Source organism: Peromyscus leucopus, chromosome 13 (genome assembly GCF_004664715.2).
Source record: "Peromyscus leucopus breed LL Stock chromosome 13, UCI_PerLeu_2.1, whole genome shotgun sequence".
Classification (NCBI taxonomy): domain Eukaryota; kingdom Metazoa; phylum Chordata; class Mammalia; order Rodentia; family Cricetidae; genus Peromyscus; species Peromyscus leucopus.
Window position 1 is genome coordinate 8,737,477 of NC_051074.1, and position 24,532 is coordinate 8,762,008.

At 49.0% G+C, this 24,532-nt stretch overlaps 1 protein-coding gene across 1 annotated transcript in view; it reads right to left on the bottom strand.

Moving 5' to 3' along the window:
- The window catches only part of Hdac4 (histone deacetylase 4), a 275,958-nt gene that overhangs the window by 26,063 nt on the left and 225,363 nt on the right, over window positions 1-24,532 (bottom strand). The window contains exons 16-23 of the mRNA XM_037210476.1: window positions 24,023-24,128; window positions 19,765-19,811; window positions 16,086-16,193; window positions 13,715-13,770; window positions 12,679-12,766; window positions 10,527-10,646; window positions 9,692-9,790; window positions 9,368-9,405 (exon numbers count right to left, since the gene is read on the bottom strand). Of these exons, the coding sequence (XP_037066371.1) occupies window positions 9,368-9,405; window positions 9,692-9,790; window positions 10,527-10,646; window positions 12,679-12,766; window positions 13,715-13,770; window positions 16,086-16,193; window positions 19,765-19,811; window positions 24,023-24,128 (662 nt within the window). The remainder of the gene's footprint in view (window positions 1-9,367; window positions 9,406-9,691; window positions 9,791-10,526; window positions 10,647-12,678; window positions 12,767-13,714; window positions 13,771-16,085; window positions 16,194-19,764; window positions 19,812-24,022; window positions 24,129-24,532) is intronic.

Here is a 24,532-nt window from a genome sequence, read left to right on the forward strand (position 1 = left end):
GCGGGGTCATGAATGTGAATTACTTCTCAGTATCATCTCGCTATGATTTACATGTGTATATTTTCAGTGTAAGAACATTCCGACGTATGTGTGCCATGGTGTGTGGCCACTATACAGCTAACAGGTGTGGACTTGCTCGATATAGGAGCTACGGCTCGCTTGGTGTTCACAGCCAGTACAGTGTATTGGACTGAAGAGAAGCTCCTGTTTTACTTAGTTCTAATTTCTAGGTGAAGTTGAACTCGAGCTAAGTTGACACCGCTCGTTAGTTAGTGTAGGCAAGCCACTGCTCTCGCTCATTCTGTCGCATTGTGGAGCTAGAACATCACTGATGTACTCGCGCACCAGGTATGTAGTTGGAACATCGATGTATTAGATGCACTGAGAAGAGCGTCTGCTAGATTCTCAAATGCAGGGAGTTGCTATTATTCTTGCTGTAAGGCTCAATATGATGGTATCAATACACTTCTTAAACGGAAGTATTGTACATGAGACAACTTCTCGCAGATTTCTAATTATAGCGGATTTAGTGGTTGTTTATTTCAGTGCTTTGGACCCACGAGGGTGTGCAGTGAGAGAACAGCTACTATTGGGCTGATTCCTGGCTGATTAACAGAGCATATAGCATCGGTTCTTCCATGCGCTTCCCAGTCACCATCTCAGTGCATTGATCTTGTACTGCTAGGAGATGCTCCCTGACTTTACTTATGTCTCTCTTGATAGCATAGAGGGTGGAGCGTACAGGGAACTTATCTCTGCCTCTTGGTATTTTAGGATTGAGTTGTGGAATGCGACAATTCGTGTTCTGTTGGCTAGGAAACATAGGATAGCACAGTGTTACTGGGATGCCAGATCCTTGACTGTATGAATGATCGGCAGTGGACGCAGTCGAAGAGGAGCCGTAGGTCCTGTGTTTGCTCTCTCTCGAAGCCGAGGCTCGACTGTGTTTTGGTGCGTGTGAATGTGGCATGGCTCTACCCTTGAGGTCAGGTAGTTACTACTCCAAAGCGAGTGCGTTTCTTTTGACACTATCATTTCTCGGTGTCTACGAGAGCTGGGATGCATCATTCAAGTTTTAAGTAGAGCGTAGCAGAGTCATGCTATTACATTGCTTGAGTGCTATTTCCTGCCAGCATAAACGTGTTTGGAAACTAAGCCACGCCCCTCTCTTTGATGGTTCTCCTCCGCTCACGGTGGTCCTATTTAAAAACGGACTCGGCACGCTCATGAGAAGAACCAAAAGATCTCTCTTGGGACCAGGACATCGTGTTTGGAAGAGTAGGCTCGCATCGTTGTTTAGGGCCACCTCTCATGCTTCTATGGAGCTGAAGGCTGTGGCATATCATAGATCGCAACTGTCGCACTGTTCGCAGGTAAGCAAGCACGATAGGTTCGTGTTTCGTTTCTGGTGTTAGTGCCTCACTCTTGCCCTTTGAGTTTCTTGATGCCCGTGGCCTATAGGAACACGTGAGAGTCTTGTAGGTCGATGGACGAAGAGCCCTCGTTTCTACGAAAATTTGGAGCAGAGTGTTGTTCTGCTTGTGTGAGCTCTCAACTCTCGGTTCAAATACACACTTACGTTGATGGAGTTGATGATGGATTCAGCATTTCAGAGTCGTCTAGGCGGTAAGGTGTATGAATCTCTCCTCTGGTGTAAGATTAACAAGCATCTATTTGTCATGAGAATTTTGTAGCATGTGTGTGTGTGGCAAGGCATCGAAATACAATAGCACTGTACTGACTATCTCTAGTACCACATCCTGGCAGGGCGACTCAGTTTTTTGTTCGGATTGCATTGCAGAGACCGCTCCTGTTATGAGCTAATCGTGTCTAATAGCACTGGAGATTTTCTGAGATCCGTATGATGAATGACCCGCTTATGTGTAGGCATAGATAGGCAAATTATCTCTGTTATAGCTGTCACTGACATCAGATTGCCTTTCACCTGTTAGCGTCACCCTGGCCAGCCTTGATGGAGCGGAAACAGCGCTCCGAACTCGAGAAGATAAGAGAGCCTCTTGTATTGCGTCTACTCGTCAAGTGTTTCGCTTCTTTCCCCACAAGTGCCAAAGAATAGGCCCGTTTGATTCTATACGTGAATCTTACCTAAAGACGGACGCTTGTATAATGTATATCGAGTGTTCAATGTGACTCTAAGATTTACGCATCGTGTTCTCTCTCATCGAGGACAGTGTTTACAGAACAGCAGATGATTGTTGTCTCTCTGCGGCATAAAACAGTGCAATAGCACTGGTTGATCTCGTCTACGCCTGTACAGTTGGTTATCCATGGTTAGTATTAAGGCACTCTGTAGGTAGCAGCTTGCTTTGTCTCTATCTTCCGTTGATACGTTGCACTATAAGCATCGACTAGATATGCCCGTTCTGTGTAGGAAGCACATTCTTTTTGTTTGCAGCTAGCTCACTGTACGGCGCTCCAATAGAACCCAGTTTTAGAGTGCAATGGCCGGCTGCTGTTTCAAAGCATGCGATGAGTGTATTTTGCTCCCCTGCTGCTCAAGGCAGACTCTTCACTGGGATGCCTTCTATAGAACCTTTTCCCTAGACCACAGTGAATGTGTTCGCACGACATTTGCAGTTTACTAATGAAGCTAGTATTACCATCCCATTATAGTGTTTCTTTAGCTATAGTCTGTGTGCCTAGGGAATCAGGACGACAAGTAACGATATAGATTATATACTCGGTGCTAACATTCGATTTGCAGGCTTCTCGACTCGGGTACATAGTATCCAGCTAGCAAAAATATCGATTGTTAATTGATGGAGAGATAGCTCCTGTGTTTTGCACGTAGCCTATTCTAATGTGCTTGGCACTCATGAATTAGGTTTATGTCGCTCCTGGTGTCCTCGATAGAGACAATGGTATTTGGTTCTATGCTGGCTCCACTCTGGCTCCAGTATAGGAAAGGTTCAGAGGAACAAAAGTAGCTGCCGATAGATAGGCGCTGATTGCTCAAATGCAGAGTGTTTCTATCCTAGTGTAAGGAGACCAATGTGGTTTTTCAATTAACACTTGCCCTACACGGGACGAGTTAGAATATCTCATCTCAGTTTCAGATTCAAGCTCTTAATTTTCCTGTTTAGCATTAACGAAACAGCACTATTGCTGCCATTTGATTGCTGGGCGGGGTGAAGCACTGGGCATGAAGTACGGCCATGACTGACGGATTCTCTTGTAATTGCTCACAGGTACGATGGTCTGGTCCGCAAAGAAGTTTTCCTGGTCCTTTCTATTAGTTGTTCTTTATTTATCTGATTAGAGAAACATGGTACGCATACTCGCCTTTCGTTTGGTACGATACGTAGCTTTCTTGTAGGTCGCTCTCGCGCATCGTCACGTGTTACCTGCGCTGTCGGTATGAAGATATTATGTGGCATCTCCTAGTCTAGCCGAGTAGTGTTTGGGTGATGTCAAGTGGGAGATGCAGGGTTATCGATGAAGCGTGTGGACAGTGTTGGTTTTTTCTAGTGTGACTGCTAGGAAGTGAGCTCGATGTACCTGGTGTTTTTTGGATAGCCCATCTTGCCCTAATATTTCTCTCGGGTGCTTGTTTGTAGACTGAACCATCGCTATATGTAATCTATGTTCTAGCCATTAAGTGTGTTTAAGTATCAGATGTGGTAAGACATCACCGTGATCTCGTTGTCTAGCATTGTTAGTTGGGTGCTTGTCCTAAACTTTGACTACTCCAGGGTGATCACCTAGGGAGTGGAAGATCTGGTTTTGCACTAGAAGACATGTAGTTTCCCGATATCTGCCATATAGACCTGAGATATCGCTACTGTATGGTTACTAGTTTCTATAAACTGTTGAATCTAGACGTTTGCCGCTGTTTTTAGCTACGGCGAATGCTCACACTTATTTTGTACTAGTGCGCTATTTCCTACTCTTTTTGACAGATGATTGTAGTCTGCCCCAAATATACTCAACATAGCATTCAACGGCCACTAGTAAGCAGTGAGATCATGAGGGTGGAAACCTGTTGTCTGACATGCATGTGCCTGGAGCTTTTCTTGTGTGTACTAAGCACTGGGTCAAAATTAACACCTTTCTTATTAACGAGAGGCTCTTCACTGAAAGTTCGAGATTTCAGTGGAATCTAGCATTATAGCTGTCAGTTTAGTGTATGTGGCTTAATAAGCAACTAGCATCTTTAGTTTGCTTGTGTGCTTCTGGCTGGCCTATAAATTCAGTGCCAATAGCACTTCTAGCGCTCTAAGTTCCTCTCAAGTCTTAGACGAGTACTGAGTCGTAGCATTGTTGATATCCCTTGAGAAGACGCTAAATGTTTCTTGTCACTTTTGGTTTGTGTGGGATCTAGTGAGGTTTCATGTATCGTATGATTAGTGCCGGTAATGGGGTTGATAAGGACCGCGCAGTTCTTTCCTTGTGTGTCCTGTATAGGCTATGTCATCTTTTGTCTCGGACTGACCCTATAGGGAACATCTCTCCCAGATAAGAGAGCGAGTGGACCCTGTTGTTTCTCGAAAGCAGATCATGTGTTGGTCACTTGTAAGAGTGTGCTAGCAGCTAGGCTGGGGTTCACTACAACCTCATCCTAAAGGGTATCTGATGAATGACAATTAAGTTTCAAGTTCTATGGGCCAGACCGCTTATATGTGTGTCGCATAATTCAGGTGCTTGAGGAGACCGCAACGTTCTTTGTGGTTCATTTTGGCCAAACGCGCTCACACCCATAGCAATCCCTAGCGGTGCTCTAAGATTTTCGAGCATTACTAGGTTATTTCTCAAAAAAGCTCCTGTTGATCTATATAGTGTTCTGATTGACTGAGTATATGGGAAGCTAGTACTGCCTCGTTGTGACTCCACCAGGAGCTCTGTGTGTGTATGAATGTCACGGCCTAGGATCTCTTTTTGTTTTCTGCGATCGGTGTCAAGCTCACGTTACCTTGGCTCTCCCTATAGGTCACGACACTCAGGTGCTGAGGGAAAGACGTGGTAGCTGTGTTTTGCTCGCATCAACATGAAGCAGAAAGGTGTCTTATGCCATTCTGTCAATGGCAACTTGAGGTTCTCATATAATAACTATCCGTAATCTGATAGTGTAGTGAAGCACTTCAGTTTGCTCAAAGGTCTCCTGAGCGCTATTAGTGGTTTTTCGGTAGAACGCACTATTGTGCTTTCTTGGCCATTACAGTTGCAAATAGCACTTGCGTCTGTTTCCGCTCCATGCGGATAGCAGCTCTATTGGTGGTGTGAGATACAGAGAAGATCTGTGAGATTAGTAAGTGTCCCCTCTTGGCCTTTCTATTGTGATAGTTGGTAGATTATGCCTCGTGATGGTGGGTGTATGGTCAGTCAGAGTTTCTTTTTGTTCCTTGTAGCGGAGGTGCGGGAACTTAGCCAATATTACAGAACACGCGTACTGAGTACCGGGTGGCCTGTTTTCTTCTCACAAAGAGAGAGGGATGGTGTGTCCTTTAATGACGCAAGAATTCGGTTAAGTTATCAACACTTTTCCATAACCACTCGGTGTTTGAGATATAGACGATATCTAGTATTGCTCTATTTTCTACAGAGTGGAAGTGTTTTACTCTCAGGTCGTCATATATATTACCCCCCAGTTATATAGTTCGCTTAGTGTGTTGTGCTACTCTGTTTTTGATACGCCTCTGCTAAATAGCTCACTCGTGTGTGTCTGGTGGCTTGACCCAGTCAGACTTAACCAGTGTATTGGACTGGAAGAAGAAGCTCCCTGTTTTAACTTATTCTTCAATTACTGAGTGAACTAGTAGCCCGTTTTGTAGTTTAGGAAGCACAGATTCTTTTGTCTGAGCTTCAAGCTCACCCTACTGGCCTTAGGTAAGACAGTAGAGGAAAGAAGGCCTTTCTCAAAGCAGAGTGTTTTCTTGTAAGGCCTACGTTCGGGGTCCAATACACTTCGCTAACGGAGTGAATCGACATTCAGTTTGAAGTCTTTAGCATTAAGTGTTTATCAGGGGAAGAGGTAGGAACAAGCACTGATTGTGCTATTCTTCTGATTAACAGTGCATGAAGAGCCTGCTGACTACCGTTTGTTCCAGCAAGATTTACCAAAGTTTGGTAATTTTGGGGGGGGACGGGAATAAGGGAGATGTAAAGTGGGCCTTACGCTTTACACTCTTCTTCTGTTTGTCTACGATGCTTCACTTGTTTTCTTAGTGTGTTTCTTAATATGCGTTGAGCAGATAGCTAATCTAGCTCTTCCCGGTGTGTGGCTCGCTCGCGCATATGCAATCTCTTTTGGTTGTGTCTGTTATCAGACGATTGTCTGAGTCTCTCTTGTAGGATCAAGCGACTTCTGTGTCTTGGTAGATCAGGTCTGGGGCCTGTTTGTCTGCATAACAGGTGATGATTTTTGGTGTTGCCTGTGTAGGTATGTGTTAGAGGGTGTCTCCAGCGTCCATGTGTGACACCATGGATATCTTTGCTCCTTGTTGGGACATGGCTTTTTTACTTTATGTATCAGCTGGATACTCCCTGCTGCACTGTGAATGTGCCTCCTACCCACCACCTTGCAGGAAAGAACCTCAAAGAATGTCCCTATTTAACTGGCATTCAAAGAAAAATGGGAGACTGAGCTTACATTTTACCTCCCAAAATAAATTTGGAACCATCAACTTAGTTTCTGAAATAGAAAAGCCTTTTGTGTTTGTGTGTGTATTGGTGTCTGTAAGTGAGAGATTGGGGTCAGGGAGGTGAGGCTTCCCAAGACAACAGTTAAATTTACAGATTGGCCTGGAGGAGGGACAAATGAGTCAAAACGGGCAGCCCTCTGAGAAGGCTGGAAATGTGATCATAGCTCACTCCTTAGTGCAGGGAGGGAATGAGGACCCCCACAGGTACTCAGGTGCACAATACAGTGGCTAGGTTGAGTGGCTGCAGGCTTCTGAGGATGACCATTGTGTAGTAGACCTATGTATGTGGTGTCATGTTATGTGCTGCATGATGAGTGTCTCTTCTGTAGCTCAGACAGCCTTCATTACCAGGGTCGTCCTGCTTTCAAATCAACCACCCCAGTCTGTGGCATGTGGGCTCTCACATATATGCATGGCCTAGACACATGACTGCATCTGTCTGCCTGTGGCTTGCTAGGTGAAAAGTGGGGCTAGTGCATCAACCAGGCAGGGATGTAGGCTCACATTGCATCTCACAGAAGAACTGTTCATTGCCAGCTACATGGAAAGGCAGGCCAGTACCAGGGGCCCAGTCATACATTCCTCTCATGAGAGGGCAGAATGCACACAGGGGCACCTCTGAAATGCACACTAACTGCAGTAAGTGCCTCAAGAGTTAGGTTCCCAGATGAGAGCAGGTGTTCCTGCTCCTGTGCTTTGAGAGCCACACAGCATCATCCGGAGAGTCACTGAACCCATCTCTAACTCAGTCCAGGCTGGTGGCTGCCACAGTTGGGGGGGGGGCACTAAGCTCTGTGTCCCTTCATCCAGGGGTCAATGTCATGTAGCAAAGCTACCAGGGTCCACTCTCCATCTTATACTCTGCTTTCACTCTCCTCTCCATTTGCTCACCATGGTAATCCTATCTATCCCCAATTCCCCCATGCTGACAACCTCTAATTCGAGAGCTTGCCTTTTCTTCTACAGACCCCGATTTTCAGTACTTCCTCCTACTTATCTACAATAGGAAAAACATCCCAGATTCTGTATAAAGGGCATCCTCAAGTTAGCAAAGGCTTGGGCTGATGGGAGGCTCTTCTGGCCTCAACCGGGTGGTCTTGACTTTCTCCCTGATCCAGTTCCTATCTCTTAGGACCAGAGGAGTAGGGTCTTCTTCACACCTAGAACATTCTGTCCTAATGCATCCCACCTGTGTTTCCTGGATTACTAAATGCCACCTCAGACACTTTTTCACAATGTGCCCTGCCAGAGCATTCTCTGCTACACACCCACACCTGCTCTTTTGCATCTTTGGCCTGGTGCTGCTCAACCCCCTACAAGCAAGTGCCGGAGATCACATTCCCCACATTCGTATTAGCCCTAGCTCCTCCCAACATCATGGCTTGTCGCTGTTGAACAAGGTAGTTCTACTCTCAGGCCTCTTCACCATTCGCTGGACCAGTTCCTCAAATACCCTGCCTGCTTCATCCTGGGACCAGGACCTTTACTCAGGCTGCAGGAGACATATTACTTATTATTCACCAGGCGGAAACCCTCAATAGCCCTGCCCCCAGGATTGAGGTGGACAAGGCTTGGCCAGGGCCTCACCTCTGGGGGCATCTGAGGCCCCCTGACGGTTGGGAACAATCAATCTCTGTTCCTCTATGGAGGCCAGGTAGGTCAAGAGAGGCTGCTGATTCACTGGTCTTCCAATGCTGAGCTTTATGCTTCTGTTTCTTGATTTCTAAGACCACTGTCTTTGCTGAAATTCTATCTAAGGAAGCAGAGGGTTCCATGATGAATTGCAACTATCTTAAAAAAGGTAGCTGATAGTTTAACCAAATCTCTACAGAGTGCTTGTCTCTTAGACACGAACCATCAGAAGGCAGAGTGGTGACTACAGCGGGTATCACCAGAGAGTGTACTCACAGGGACCATGTGCGTCTTACCCCCTGGCCCCAAACAACTGTTTGGAAGGAAAGGCAGCAACAGCAGCAGGCTGTACAACAGAATGAGGGCTCAAGGGCCGCTGAAAGGCAGCAGGCTTTGTAGTCTGAGGCCAGTGAGAAATTAAAGACACCACTCACAACAGCAGCACCAGTGACACCTTTGCCATACCTCCTGATGCCACACGACTGTTTCACTGCTGAGGCCAGGCACTGAAGACAGGTCTAGGAGGCTAAGGACAGTGTATCACTCACTCTCTGCTTCCCAGCCCACAGTGTTCCGCCCAAGCTCCGCCAACTTCAAAGCTGTGTCTGGCTCGAGGCCTGGTTTGAATTACAGTTCCTTTTCTCCTACAAGGCTCTGAGCCTGAGGAGAAAGTGCCGGTCACTTCTGGATCTCATTAGGGGCAATTTTCTTATCTTTTCTTCATCGGAGGCTTGACCCCCTGAAAATGTGCCCTGGCAGAAGAGTGCTCTGAAGAACAAGGTGCTGCCTTTGAGGCACGCCTCTCCCACGGGGCCCCACAGGAGGAGACTCAAGAAGAAAGGGGAATGAGCCTCTGACCCTTCTTTCCCCACCTGATGCCCAGGGAACCATAAATTGTGAACTTCAAAGTGCTACTTTACATTAAAATAAATAAAAAAAAAACCCAACCTGAAACAATTTCCCTTTTCAAAGAAGCGATTGAAGCTTTAGAAGGTACCCTCACTAAGGGATTATCATTCATACACTTTGCCAACCGTTAGGACAGACGTCAGGGTGACTAAGGAAGGCAGGCTCACCTCAAAGGCTGGCCAGGCAGGTCAGACACTGTGGACACCTGGGCAGGGAGAGCAGGGGTCACACTTGGCCCCAGATCAGAGAACTGCAGGCATACTCAAGAAATGCCCTCAGTGAGCACAATTCAGGAGGAGAGAGCAAGGCCTGGGGGATGAGGGCCGGCCCAGTCACCAGCTGCAGGGACTGCTGTGACTGGAGGACATCCATTACTGTCATCAAGAGAGTACCAGAGTCACCAGGAGCCTTCACAAGACCTGACCTTCAAAGAGCAGCCACTCAGAAATAAAGGTCACTAACTGAGCAGTGGGCAGACAGAGGGGTACTCACCTGAAAGCCGCCAGGTACTCTGCATCTCCCATGGGGGGTTCAAGGCCACCCGTGAAAGCCATGTTGACGTTGAAACCCACGCCTGGCCCTGTGCCCACCTGTGGCCACAAGGAGAGAAACTGCTGTCACCGACACTCTGAAAAGAATATCTAGGTCAACTGACACTTGCACTAGTGTGTGGGCTGGCAGGCCCACAGGGATCTTCGTGGGTCCTGTGGATTCGTGGGTCCTGTGGATTCGTGAGTGTGAGCACCAGTGACGCTAGCCTCTCCAGCACCGGCACTGTTATCAGTGGAGCAGATTTTACATGGCTGCAGCTGCTCACAGGCCCTGAACTAGGAGGAACTAAGGAGAGACACCTGAGGACCTGGGCATCATGTGTGCACACAAGTGGCTCTGGACTGCGGGGCTGTCTTCAGGAGGCAGGCTCTGTGCTCCTGGGACCACCACGTCGTACCAGATGCCAAATGAGAGAGGGACATGGGTGTGCTGCCTAAAGACAGTGGCTGCGAGAGCCAGCACAGGTACAGAGAAGCAGGTGTCCAGGAGGAGCAGCACAGCACCTGCCTTGGGCATATGTTTCCTTGCCCTGAATGGAGCCAGAAAAGATGTGTAGATTCTCACTCAACATTAGACAAAATTCTGGCCCAAGTCATGTACAGCATAATCTAGGCTAGCATTTTCTGGAAGGGCAGTCTGATTTGTGAAGTGCTGCTTCTGTGGCAGTCAGGTGTGGCCTGCATCTGCCCTGCTTTCCAGACAGTTGCAGCACCTGGCTCCAAGCTGGCTTGTCCTCCCAGTGACCCCCAAATGTCCTTCCCACATTCCACGTACCTCATCTGGGGCTCCACTTCCCGGGAAGAAGTTCCCATCGTCATAGCGGTGCAGGGACATGTAGAGAACATTGGGGTCATTGTAGAAGGCCTGCTGGGTCCCGTTCCCATGGTGCACATCCTGCGAGACCAAGAAACTGGCTCATGGAGGACCAGGCCTCAAGAACAGCTCTTACCATCCTCTGTCCCCCGTACCTTGGGCTAACAGCTCTTACTTGGCGAACACCCTAAAATAAAACCTTCAGCCTGGCCTGCACCTCCTGGTAAGGTGCCAGCAGCATGACAGAGATGTCGAAGCCAGAGTCCAAGCTGGCAGTGTCTCTGTGCACCCTGAGCACCAGAGCACATTCCTGACTTCAGTGAAGAGGATGGGGCTAACTTCTAGCTGAGCTGAGGCTGTGATTTCAAACAAAGCCATCCGATTCCTCTCATGTGCCTGCCTCAGTTGCGGTGAACCACTTCCTCACTTCCACAGCATAATCACAGACTGTGGGGGTTTCTCATCGCAGAGGGCATATGGCAAATGAACTTGGGTGACAGACAGGTGCCCAGGGCCCCACCCAGAAATGACCAGCAGTTTTCATCTTTTAAAAATAATTTATTTATTTGTATTTTATGTACATTGGTGTTTTGCCTGCATGTATGTCTGTGTGAGGGTGTTGGATTCCCTGGAAAAGAGTTACAGACAGTTTTGAGCTGCCATCTGGGTGCTGGGAATTGAACCCAGGTCCTCTAGAAGAGCAGCCAGGGCTCTTAACCACTGAGCCATCTCTCTATCCCTGACCAGCTATTTCCTTAAGACACAATGCCCATGTAACCATGAGAGGAGCAGGCAAGAAAAAAGAGGCCGCTATGGCTTCAGCCAGGCCTGTGGACACTGCTGAGGGCCATGAGAATTGGTTCCCAGGACAGGCAGGCAGGTTGGCTCTGTGCTGCTTGGCCATGCGTGTGAAAAGTTTTCTCTACAAGGTCACCTGTGCTCAGTGTAGGATGTGGATGTCAAGTGAAGACAAGTGCCCCCATCTCATTTACCAGGCACTGCTGAGAGGAGGAACCATGGATAACAACTACAGTAGTAAGCCATCGTACTGTCTGTGTCACCATCAAGCAGGTTAACACAAAGTGTGGCCCTGGGAAGACAAGACAGTGTCTATGGGTCATCTGCTGACTCAGTCGTTCCCAGAACGGAACTGTCTTGTCTATGTTGCCACCAACTGCAAGGTACTCTGTCTTTTCCCACATCTCTGCTTGCTCCCGAGGAAGGACAAGGTTGCAGGAGGGGCAGGCTCAATGTAGGTGGCAAACTGCCCTGTTGCCCTGCCTTGCTTAGGCCCTGTTCTAGACCTGAGAGTTCATTTGTCTCCTGGTTTACGTTTTGTTGCTTCTTTCTGAAATGGAGAAGGGCATGAAATCCAAATGATACCCACCTGACGTGGGCTGAGTAAAGTATGTTATGAGCCATCAGTACCAAAGGGCGTTTCTGTCTCAGAACCACTGGCTTCTTAGAGCTTTTCCCACAATAGGCAATTCTGCAGAACAGGGCCATCCAGCACGCTGGTCCTGGAGACCACAGCCCACTGCCAGGACCAGGGTGATCACAGGCCTGGCAGAAGCCCAGGCTGCCTCTTTTCTTGCTGCTCAGAGCTCGTGACTAAGGCACCATGCCTAAGAAGGGGTGTTGACATGCATCCCCCAACTCCTGTCCACTCACGAGGCAGGGTGCTGCTTCTGACATTTGGTTTAGTTCTCAGAGAAACAGCAACTATTCCAGACAGTGGGGCTGCAAGAAGCTGCACTCACTCAGGAAGACGGAGGCTCAGTCACTGTGTGAAGTGAGTTTCAGCTGGCATAAGGGGGCAGCCAGGTCCATGTCCCCAGGTCAGAGCATACAGCCAAGCCTAAACACAACCTCCAAAACTCTGAGAGAGCCTCCTGAGAGAGAGTTCTGGGACCGGTGATGGTGGCCTCCCTCAAATGTGTGTACTATCCTGGCAGGCTGGGCCCCTGACTGGCAGGATCAGCTGGCCTCTGTCTTGAAGCCAACTTCTCTGATCTCTAGGACTGTTTCCAGAAAGCTCAGTTCCTGGATTCTAAGTTTCAGCAGAGGTGAAGGCCCATGTTCAGTCACGCCTGCCGGGCAGGCAGCCACTCACCCAGTCCACAATGAGGATCTTGCTCACATTCAGCCTCTGCTGGAGAAGTTTGGCTGCCACTGCCACGGAGTTGAAGTAGCAGAACCCCCTGCAGAGGAGACGTCTGGTTACTGTTTTTACACGACTCTTAGCAGACATCTAGAGTCCTATGGAGGGCCTCAGGTGAAGGACAGCTGGTTCCTAACTGGGGACCTTAACTGATGCTGCTGATTAACCAACAGCCACGAGGACAGACATACAGACACACAAGCTATGTTAATATACATATACCACAGATCCACAGGCACACAAGCATATGTGCCACATGAGACTCACCCATCAGACACACATACCATCCTCCACAAATATACACTGAAGTATGAGCACACACACACACTATAGAAGACAACTTCCCACCATAGACAATCTCCCCACACCGGCACACAAGTGTATAAAAGATACCGACCTATAGACACACATAACTTACAGCTATACACAAACACACATGTACCCACTACCAATATACACAGACACACTTGTATGTATCAGATACATACACATGCACACACATACCGAAGACATATACAGACACTGTTAATGGTTAATATTAGTTGTCAACTTCACAGGATCTAGAATCATTTGGAGACAACTATTTGGAATTATCTAATTGGTTCAGTCTCTGGGCAAGGTTCGGAGGAATTACCTTGTTTAGGTTAGAAAGGGTGATAAAACGCACCGACAATGTGAATGGTACCGTCCCCGTGGACTAGGAACCGAAAGCATCATCACACACATCTCTGGCCCAGCCTCCCTGATGCCCTCATTTCTACCACTTGGACCGGCTCTTCCTCAAACCCAACAGGGAAGCCTTCATGGCCATACTCCTCATCCAACCGCACTACTCTCAAATCACATGTCTACCTTGGTTGTGGGCAAGGGAGACAGACTAACACACCCTGGGTGATGTGCACAAGGCCACTTAGCTCCTCCCTGGGCACTCAGATGCTCACCCAGCCCTGTCTCCCATGCTTTTTATCAGCCTGGTGTGTCCACTTACATGGGTGTACTCTCCTCGGCATGGTGTCCTGGGGGACGAACCACAGCAAAGCCATTCTGCAAATGATAGCAGACAGTGGGAAATAGTGAGGAAAGACACTTATTATCCCCCCCAAAGTCACTACAAACACCAGTCACCAGATTCCGAATCCACAGGAGGATGTGGTTTCCATTACTACTGGTCCCATGACATGGATGGGAAATGGGGTTAGCTGAGCCTTGGAGGAAGTCTGGCTCCTTTTTTAAGGAGTCTGTTCAGAGAGCCTGACCTGACCTACTGACAGACAGGAGACCAACTGGCTCTGTTTCCAAGTGTCAAGGGTTAGGGCTGCAGCCACTGGAGGGGGTGTGGGCTCAGGTCCTGGATGGTCTTGTTGCTTGTTGCTCACCAGCAGCCTTACGGCAGGCGTAGATACAGACATAAGAAAGCTGGACATGATATAACCCCAGCAGGAAGATCAGGAGCTCGAGGCCAGTCTCAGCTACACTGTGAGCTGGAGGCTAGCTTGGCTAAATGAGAACTTGTTTTCTCATTCTCCCATTTAAAAAAAAAGTATTCATATAGGCTGCTGCTGGGTCCATGTTATGCTTCAAGTAGGTCTTGTGCCCACCTCTATCCTGACCATATCTTAGCTATTTGGGGTATGGACAGCACATGTATTACCTAATTCCCCTCCCACCCAGAAACTAATCACGGCAGAGCTGGTTCTGGATGGCATTGCTACACAGCTTATGCCCATCACTTGTACTTTACAGAACCACCTGCACACCACTGGGGCTGCTGCTGTAAGAACATTCAACCAAGCCTGGCTCTCTCCAGCCCCAGGAAGAGGCATGGTCAAACTTTAACTGAGCAAAAGGTCAGCCAAGGGTTCTGGGTTGACAGGACCAGGGCAGTGGTAAGGCTGAGAGGTGGAACCACAGGACAGACGCCGTGACACTCGGTGCTGCAGACTTCCTTCCTCACTCCTGTGCCAGCACTCTTGCTGAGTCCTGGGCACTGGCTTCGGGAGTCTGACAAGCCTCAGACTCCACCTGCCTCCTGCAGATAACAGTATGGATGGTGCTGAGCAGGAGGCGAGCATGGCACGAAGACTCACCAGCCCCACAATGAACACACACAAACTCCCAAGGGGACATTTCCCCATGAATGTCCCCAGGATACACGATCTTCCACCAAGTGTACAGCCTTCTACCTTCAGGGCCCCATCTTTTAGCACACCACACTGAGTAGGGAAGACAGTGTGGTGGTTCTGAGTGAGGCCACGTGTGGGCTAGCTCCAGGAAGTCTCTCTGCACCTATCTATCACTGTGAGCTGAGCCAGACCCTCTTTTCTCAGAGATACCCATTTTCCTTGTAATGATGAGAGAAATTATGGGTCTTCTAATTTCGGGAGAGCTAAGACACTTTTCAAGTAGAGCAAGGCTTTTCACTTCTGGGAACAAGACAGGCAGGAGCTGCCAGTGATGGGGTTTGGACTTCACAGGTGCCTGTCCCTATGCACATGACAGGGACCCTGGCATGGGAGGCCTTTCTTGTGAGATGAGTGGTAGCATTAAGGGTTTAATAAACAAAACAAGGGGCTAGAGAGATGGCTCAGAGGTTAAGAGCACTGGCTGTTCTTTTAGAGATCCTCAGTTCAATTTCCAGCAACTACATGGTGACTCACAATCATCTATAATGAGATCTGGTGCCCTCTTATGACCCACAGGCATACATGGAGGCAGAATACTGTGTACATAATAGATAAACAAATCTTAAAAAACAAAACAAAACATGGTTTCTGCTCGGGTTAGGTATGCTGAAACCTGGGGCCTTAACTTCCAACTGCTGTCTGCTTCAGTAACCACCCTGTGGGTCACACAGCTACAGAGTGAACAGGAGGCTGCAGGGTCCACACTGCACTGGCCTTCAAGGTCTGCCGCCTGCCAGCACTGACCAGGCCAGAGAAGTTAGTTAGTTTCCCCAAGGCAGTCCCTTTTCAACCCTCACTTACACGAGGTCAGTGTCTCTCTACCAGTCTCACACCACAAGGCAGACGGGTGTGAATCCAGCTGCCATGAACTATCCCAGAAGCTGTTGTTATTTTACAATGACTACTCTGAAAATGTCTCGTTTTAATCTCAAAATAGCTGATGCTGAAGAGGTAGGCTACACAAACAAAAGCTTTCTGTGCTCCTTAGCAACTGGGAAGGGGTAAAGGGCTCCTCAGATCCATCTCAGAATGTGAACTGTACGTTTTCACCAGCATGGAATGTCCACATTATCCTGGACAGGAGCCGCCCTGCACCAATGCTTTCCAGTCACTGGCCAACAGGGAAAGGGCTGAGCCTCCTTGTGTCACCCAGCCAGATCTATCATGCTGACTGACCTTTAGCTCTCCTGTGGCCACCTTGAAGACCAGCTCCACCACACAGCCCACAGCCAGGCGGGCTGCTCCCGATGAGTGTACCTCATTCCATATGGTGTCGCTGTCCACCTGTGAAAACAACACTCCTTGGTGAGCCAACTCCTGGGTCACTGTCACTGCCATCCCACAGGTTGTGTAGCCTGGGTCCCCTAAAGCTCTGCCCCTGAGTTGTAGGCCAGAGCAGACAGCAACCCACACCAGGTACATTTCCTTTTGAGATACGCCAAAATAATAAACACAGGAATAAAACAAGTGACCAGAAATACTGTGTTCCATCCCCTCTGGGATACCCTTCTTCTTTCATTTGTTCCAATAGACCTGGAACTGACAGTAGGGATCCTAGGTGACTGATCACCTCACTTTTTAAACTGGAACTGGAGTGAAGAGTTATATTAACAAGCAGAAAATGAAATGGAACAGAACTACAATCCATGGCTCTTCTACGTGTTGACTTTAAGTGTACACTCTTACTAAGGGCTGCAGGTAATTGAATGGGACTAAGGCATGAGGCCTAATCAAGAACAACTAGGTCTGTCCCCGGTGGCAGAAAGGTGGCTTGTTAGCTTCTACTTCAAACAGCAAGCAGGGCCAACCAGCTGTCCACTGGCTTGGGCAAAGGAGAATGCATTGCAATTTTTAAAAATTCTATTTGTGTGTGTGTGTGTGTGTGTGTGTAAATGGATATGCACAGATGAAAATGAATTCTTGTGGAGGTCAGAGGACAACTTGTAGGAGTCAGTTCTCTCCTTTTCCTACATGAATCTCAGGGACTAAACTTGGGTTGTCAGGCTGGGCAGCAAGTATCCTTACCTGCAGAGCCATCTTGCAGGCGTTTTTAAGGTCTGGTTAGTGGGGAACAAGGTAAGACACTCCCACTATTAGGTCTACAGGGAAGCCCAAGACAGGAGCCTGGGCAAGGATCAAAGGGCTGCAACGTCAGGGCACAGGAATAACTTGTCTATATGTATGCCCTGGAGGCTACATGGGGTCTGGGCCAGACACACTGAGATTTAGGCCCTTGCCAGGGAGTTATGGCCCGGGAGTGAGTGGGAGTTGCTTGGCTAACAGCTGTTTAACTTCTTCAATCTGAGGTTTGCCAGATCTGTGAGGCATCTCTGAGCACTCAAAGAAGCTGAGAATCCAGACCCACAAGTACCTCTCTTCATCTCCAGCCTTGGCCTTCCATGCCATCCTGATAACTGACAGACACTGATCATCAGTGCGAGGAGCAACTCTTCTCAGCTTTTCTACAAGCTTCACTCTCAGAGACAGATGATCTAAAATTCCTTTATATTGGTTTAGCCTTTGCTGAAAGGTGTACTTAGCATGGGGTATGTTTTTTGAATGCCAAAGGAACCCCTGCTGGGAGGCATCACTGTTCAAAGCTGAGACACTGGCTTGTGATTCTATGAAGATCAGCTTTGGCTGGAGAATCAAATCATTATTATCAGCTCATTATAATATCAAAGGTGACAGTTGTAGGATACACTCCACCAGCTTGTGATCTCCAGGGGCAGCAATGTTCTGGGCAGCCCAGGCCAGGACGAAGGCTATGAATGAGTTCAGTGATCATTTTCTTCCCACATGTGAAGAGGGAGCCTGGCTTTAGAGCCTGGCTAAGACACGGGGAAAGGGATTATGCATGCCATTTGCCTGCTCTTCCAGGACTTTCTATAGACTGTACTCTTCTGGACATAGGAGGTAAGCGTCTGTAGCTTGGCCAAGCCCCCTTCTGCACTGAGAGAGGGGTAAACCCTTGACCGACCCCAGTGCAGTAGCCCAGGCTGCAAAGACAAGACTTTGCTGCTGTTTTGGTCCTACTCTGTCCAGCTGCTTCCCCTGAAGTGGTACTGAGGGGCGGCCCTTTTCAGTCAGGGCGGTGATGCTCCTGTGGAATGGGAGCTATAGAAAAATGCTTCCAGGAAGGACAGACAGAGGTGGAAGAGAAACACAGAAGCATCTGGGAAATGAGAGCTGAATAATGATAATGGAGCATGCGGTAAATCTGGGTTAGCCCTGGGAACCAGGAGGCTGGAGCTGCAGACGGGAGGAGGCAGAAGACACTCCCAGGCAGGGATGGGACAGGAGCAGAGACAGTTAAGAACACAGGTCCTCACTAGGATGAAATTCACAATAATGAGGTAAACAAAACAGCAGTGTTTTTTTATTTGGTTTGAAAAAAAAGGTTAAAACTGTTTCACACCTTTACTTCACAGAACTAAGGCAGGCTGAGTTTTCAACTCTGAAAGAACTATTACATAAGGAAATGGTAATGGAAAGCTGCTTCCAGGGACAGAGGGCCTCCCTTGGGGTGCCTGTTCCTCATCCTACACAAGCCTCAATTCCCCCACAGCATCTGCATTGCTCTTTCTGACACACTGGTGGGTTACACCTGGAAGGAAAACTGAGTGAGACCACTTAGGCCTAGCCTCAATCCCATGTGAAAGGAGACCTGAAGATCCTAACTCTCTTCAGGTTGGGTCCCATGGGCACCACTCACATCTGTGCAGTATGTCTGCACTCATCTCGCATGCCTGCTGCACCTCAGATCTGGGGTTAGTGGTGCAGGAGATTGCCCAGGTTCGACCCCCCAGATCTAAGCTTGCATTTAGTTTTCATTTGCAAATTATAAATGCTGCCTTGCACAGGGCTCTCTGGCTGCAGGGCAGTGCAAATCCAAAACTTTTCAAGTCGAGCCAAAAATTTGCCCTGAATTAAGAGATTGCAGCCTATTTACAATACAAAACAAAGTAACTCCAGGAGGGCTTGGTGGTGGTATGAATAGATGCCATCGATTCTCTTTCTGACGGGGCAATTTTCAAAGCAGCGATTTCTGTAAAGACTCAGGAAGAAAACAATTTTGTTTCATTTCCATAACAGAATCCAGACCTCAGCTTCACCCCAGGATCTATGATCAAACACAGTACAGGTTTAGCAGGACAACTCTGGCCACGTGCTAGCTAGCCCAACACACAGTGGTGCAGTGGGACTGACTCCAAGGGTCAGAAGACCAGACAGGACACTTGCTTGGTCCTGCTCTTCCATCCAGAGGACAGGAGCACAGCAGATCCTCGGCCTCCTGAGGCGGGGTTGAGAGCAGAGGCTAAGGCTGTCTGTGCAGACACCTTTACCACTTGTGTGTCTCAGGCTGTTTCCTAGGTGACTAGTTGCCCGTATCACCTGGCTATAGAAATGGCTATCACCACAAACCTGAGAGTGTCTTACAAATGCCACCTGACTCTGTCTGGAGGACAAGTTAGTAAGTGGCACAGAACAAGCCCACTCTGCCTGAAGAAGCCTCTGTGGCCTGTGTGGACATGAGCACAATGCTATTGTGGATGCAGGCTCTGAGGCAGTCTACACATAAGGTGCACAAGAGCTGTGTGTGGACTAGTAGGGAGGGCTCCAGATGCAGTGTCAGACAACCTGCCCCCAAAAAGGTGCCTGAGTTTGGTGAAAAAAAATGCTCCCCGCTCTCAGTTCCTTTGAAGCCCCACATGGCCCCGCCTGCCCCATAGTACTGTTTATGGAAAACACCTGGCAGCCATTACCCACTCGAAAGAGCAAGGCAATGATTTCTGTGACCACTGGGGCTCTGAGAACAAACAGGACATTATTTACACATTAAAGAAATACTTACCCCAACACCACCACAAGGGAGCCTGACAAACACGGAGGTCAGCGAACCTGGGGGAGAAGATGAGGGTCAGAAGATCAGGGTAGCACTGTCTCTGGGAGTGGCCAACCCTTAGAGCATGCTGTGGACACCAGACCGGATAAGATGTTCTTAGCGTCCCACCGGCTCCACTGCAAGGCTGCACTACCAGGCAGCAAGTGCAGGGAGAGCAGCTGTGCGCTGTGAGCCTGAGAGGGAGCAGGCTCTCATGGCTAGACAGCTACAGGAGGCAGGGGTGGGCCCCAGGAGTTGGCCCAGCCCTGCACAATCCAGACATCATGCTGCCTAGAGAGCCTGTGGGCCAGGGAGCTTGTTTATACCCGATAGTGCTCCTACTAAAACACAGAACTCTTCCACTAAGTGTTGGCAGATCTGGGAGTTAGGGGAGGTTCGCTGTGTCTGCATGTCTGGCTGAAGTTCCAAGTGTGGAGCTGAGTAAACTAGCCCATTCCTGGCCTGCACCTAGGGGGTACTGTGTCACTATGGGCAATGCAGGAACAAGGCCATACCTGCATATTCCTTGCCACTCTCAGTCCTCAAATTCATACTGAGGAAACAGTACTGTTGTGGCCTCCACTTCCGGCTGTTTCTTGAAGGCTATGACCCTTGGATCCTACCTGGACCAGCTTCTTGCCACCCCTGCCCTTCTGCCTCAAATAGCTAAGCACCCACAGCCTAGGTCCAGGGCTTGGTCCTTATTTGCATATACAAATATGGGAAGCAGAACAGGGCCATTAAATGCATCTTTCCTTCAGTGTCAGGTGGGTAGCAAGTAAAAATGCTCTAAACTTTGCATACATTGGTTCTTGCAGCAGAGGGGAATCTTCAGGGGAGTAAGAGCTGGCCATGTAGCGGAGCTGTACAGGGAAGCACCATGTCAAATCAGTGCCTTAAATGGTGACTATTCTTTCCAGAGAGGATGAACATGCAGAGAATGGAGATAGGGTAGGCAGGGAAAGTCTGGGCCTTTGGAGAAAGGCTGGGAAGGAGGGGTGTGGACTATAAGCCACATCCCACCTGCTTACTGCTTACTGTCCAACTGCAGTCATTATGGGCCTGTATCCAGAGTGAACTGTAACCCGGGCACCCAGCGTCTAAAGCTGGGGACAGTCAGGCATGGAGTGACCGTGGACAGCCCTTTCACTGTCACTCCTCGTTCCAACAAAGGGACAGCACTGCCACATCAGGAAGAGTTCCTGTGCTCGGGAACCTGCGACTTTCTCCAGTAAATTCCCACTGGTTATGTGGTGGCCCATGAAAGTGTATTTCCCTCTGCAATTACAGCCAACACCATGTACATTACAGATGTCAATCATTGGAGTATTTTCATGCTCATTATCCAGCCAACATAAAAGGAAAAAGAAACTTCATCCTATGTGAGGCACAGGGCATGATGTTCATGACAAGAGCTTTGGTGTCCATCACTAGCTATACCCAGGGGTTCCTTGTTGTTGGTGGTTTAAAATCACAACCATTTCAATCAGGCTGCAAAACATTCCTGAAGTCTAACCTTAAGGACTATGTCCTCTGGTCTACTCACAGCAGATTGCTGGCTCACGTGGCAGGAAAGACAGTAGTTTGCCTTCTGCAACTTACACTCTGTGGGAGCCAGCAGTTTAGGTCTGCCTTGCCAGCTTCACAGTAAACAAAGGCAGGTTATTTTCTTCAGCATGGCTGTTAAGTGCCTCCTTGCATCCCTCCAGGGATGGTGACTGGCCCACTACACCTGTCATTTACTTCAGTGAAGAACTACAAAGGGTCTTTTGTACATGGCAGAGAAATGTGTGGATCGGATTAAAAAAGAAAAGAAAATCACAGTAGTTTTTACAAATCTAACTAGGGCTACTTTAACAGAACTTGGGATAACTGCTATTATTATGTCTCAAATACTCGGGCTAAGGATGTTTGTGAAGGTCTGTGGTTAGGATACTGTAGAAACTTAAAACATGGGTCTTGAGAGGTCTAGGTGGTGATAGACTAGGTACCTCCCACAGTGCCAAAGAGCTCAGCAGGAAGGAAAAGGATACCAAGGGAGCAACTCCCATGGGCACCACTTACACACAATGACACGGGGTGGGGCAGTCAGCCCCTGCACGGCTGCTGGAGCACAGGGATGGGGACAGGGTGGGGAACGTTCTAACGAAGAAAGAAACCCATGCACAAACAGGCTTAGGGAGTAGTGCTGGCCCAAGTGTTCACATGATGGGTGGGCAGTGACGGACTGCATCCCAAGCCTTGCACACAGACACTTCTCCTGTTCCAGAGGACACACATCTAACACTACGCTTCTGCCTTTGATAACCTGTCTCGAACCTGGTTTGAAACTAGCTCAAAACTCAGAAAATTCTCTTGCTGGTAACTCTGGTGGGTTGAGAAGGGATGGCTGATGAAACGTGCCTAGGTGAGCACTTGTCTAGCTGACTCCTCCCCTGCTCCTGTGAGATGGAACCTGTTCCTCAACTCCAACTGAAAAAGTCCCACCTTGGGCCTAGGTCCTGCCTCATTCTGGGATCTACATGCTGCCTCTCCTGGATGGAGAGCATCCCTGGAGCCAGGGGGCCAGTGTGGAGGACAGTGGGTTGTAGAGTCCAAAACAAATGGCATGGTCTGAAAAGTCAAAGTCCCAGAAGAACCAAGATGGCCCTGCACACAGCCTGGCTCAGTAGCACACAGCATCCAAACCACACAGTCCCAGTCTACCCTGCCTGCTGCTACATGGGGCCACAGGGCTGTCCTCTGGACTATGTTATGGGAGTTGCTTCCGGGATGGACCCCTTGGCTGCCTGGCAGCATCCTGCTTAGTCTCATCCAGGCTAGCAGTGTCCCCCAGGGCTTGAGAAATGGCGCCGAGGAATCAAACTCCTGGGCTGCCAATGCTCCTGTTCCTCCTGCTTGCCTGGCAGCCTGGCTGGAGGACAGACAGGAGGAAGCAGAGCACCCCCGCTCTCTGTGGAGCCTTGCAGTGGATCGATCGCCTCGTCCTATTGCTTGCTCTTTGTCTCAGCTGCTGCCTGCTTGGTCTTACTCCTGAGATCTTTGTAATCCGGTAAGAAGTGCCCGGCAGCGCTAAGCATAAAACCCACCCTCCCCTCCTCCTCGGCACTACTGCTAGGACCAGGCACCACAACAGACCCTGGTCCTCTCCTTGCAGCTGGCCTTTAGCCCCATTTTGGGAAGCCTGCCTCAGCTTGTCTTCCAGCCCAGGAACTTTCTCCTTTGGTGATCATGCTTTGAATTTTCATTCTCCCAACAGCCTACACTTCCTCCTTCTTCTGCGTTTGTTTACAGTCTCTCCCCTCTTCAAGGTCTCTCTAGCTGCCTGGCACACACTGTCCTGTCTACTCCTGACCTAGTGTGGAGTCCACACTGGAAGCTTAGGATGGGCAGTGGCTTTGTAAATGTGAGACTAGCGTCACAGTTTTAAGGGCACTATTTGCTGGGAACTCTCACTGTCAGTGTCCTTTGGACTGGCCAAGCTCCTGCAGGGGAGTCCCCTGCCTTCTGACTAAGGGTGAAGGTGAGCACACAAGGGGCCCAATAGGGGAGTGGGGGTGGGAGATGGACTTGGTGCAGATCAAGTCCATGGGACCATGACCTGAAGTCAAAGTTTCAAGGCAGAGACCAACAAACCTAGGTCTGTCCTTATCATTACTGTCTGTAGTCCTGGATCAGTGCAAAAGTCACTATCTCTGAGCTGCTGGGTTCTGTGGGGTAAGCCAAGCAGGCGATATAGGATACACATATCCCACCCCACCCCCCAGTTTGTCAATCCTACTTTTACTGGATAAAAACTCCAGCGGTGAGGCAGAATAGGTCTCTGCGAGCCAGAACATGGCCATGGAGTTTGACTGACAGGGCCAAGACACAGCTTCCTTGTCTGAGACCAATGACTTCAGTGTGGCCAAGCCTGAGGCTCTCCAGGCCTCCTCTCATTACCCGGCCCCCCCCCCCCCCCCCCCGAGATTTCAGAAAGAAACTGCAAACAGGACAAGTGCTGGGCGCGCCTGGTCTCAAACAACCCCAAGCAGCTTCCAGAATTGACTGGAGCTCCAGGCTTCTCTGTACCCAGGGTCATAGCAGGAGCCAACCTTCCTGTCTTAGCCAGCCACACCAGCCACACAGTGGCCCCAGCTGCAGGGGCAGAGGGGTAGAAACATCACTTGCAGGAGATCAAACCTGGTAGGGATGTAAGGAAGGTCTCGAGTACCTAGAAGTTTCTTACTGTCCAGTTTCTGTCTGTTGAGAGGGTTTGTGCCATAGAGGAGTGTGTGGGCTTCCGAGTGCACTGTCTGCAGTTCTTCTAATGTGGCCTTGCGTCCGCGGATGCACTGTGGGGACACAGGGTAAGAACATGTGTGTCAGCTCAATCTCTACTTCAGCAAGGCCACTGCCCCACAGGGAATGTAGTCTGATTATGAGGATGGGTATATGATTATTAGATTACTGAAAAGCAGAAACAAAACAGTATACAATACAACACAGTACTTTAGGTGGCTTGCATTTTAATCATAGCTTTGAAAAACATTTAAAAGATAATTCTAGTTTTAAACATGTTACCCTTCACTGTCACACAAATGATTTCCAACAAATTATTATTTTGCTTTCTGAAACCAGGGTCCGGGCTTAAAAAAGCAGGAAGTGTCAGAGGCAGGGCGAGCCGCCCGAGCTCATTCTCAAGGGGACCCAGGCCACTGCAGGAAGAGTCAGAGGCAGGGCGAGCCGCCCGAGCTCG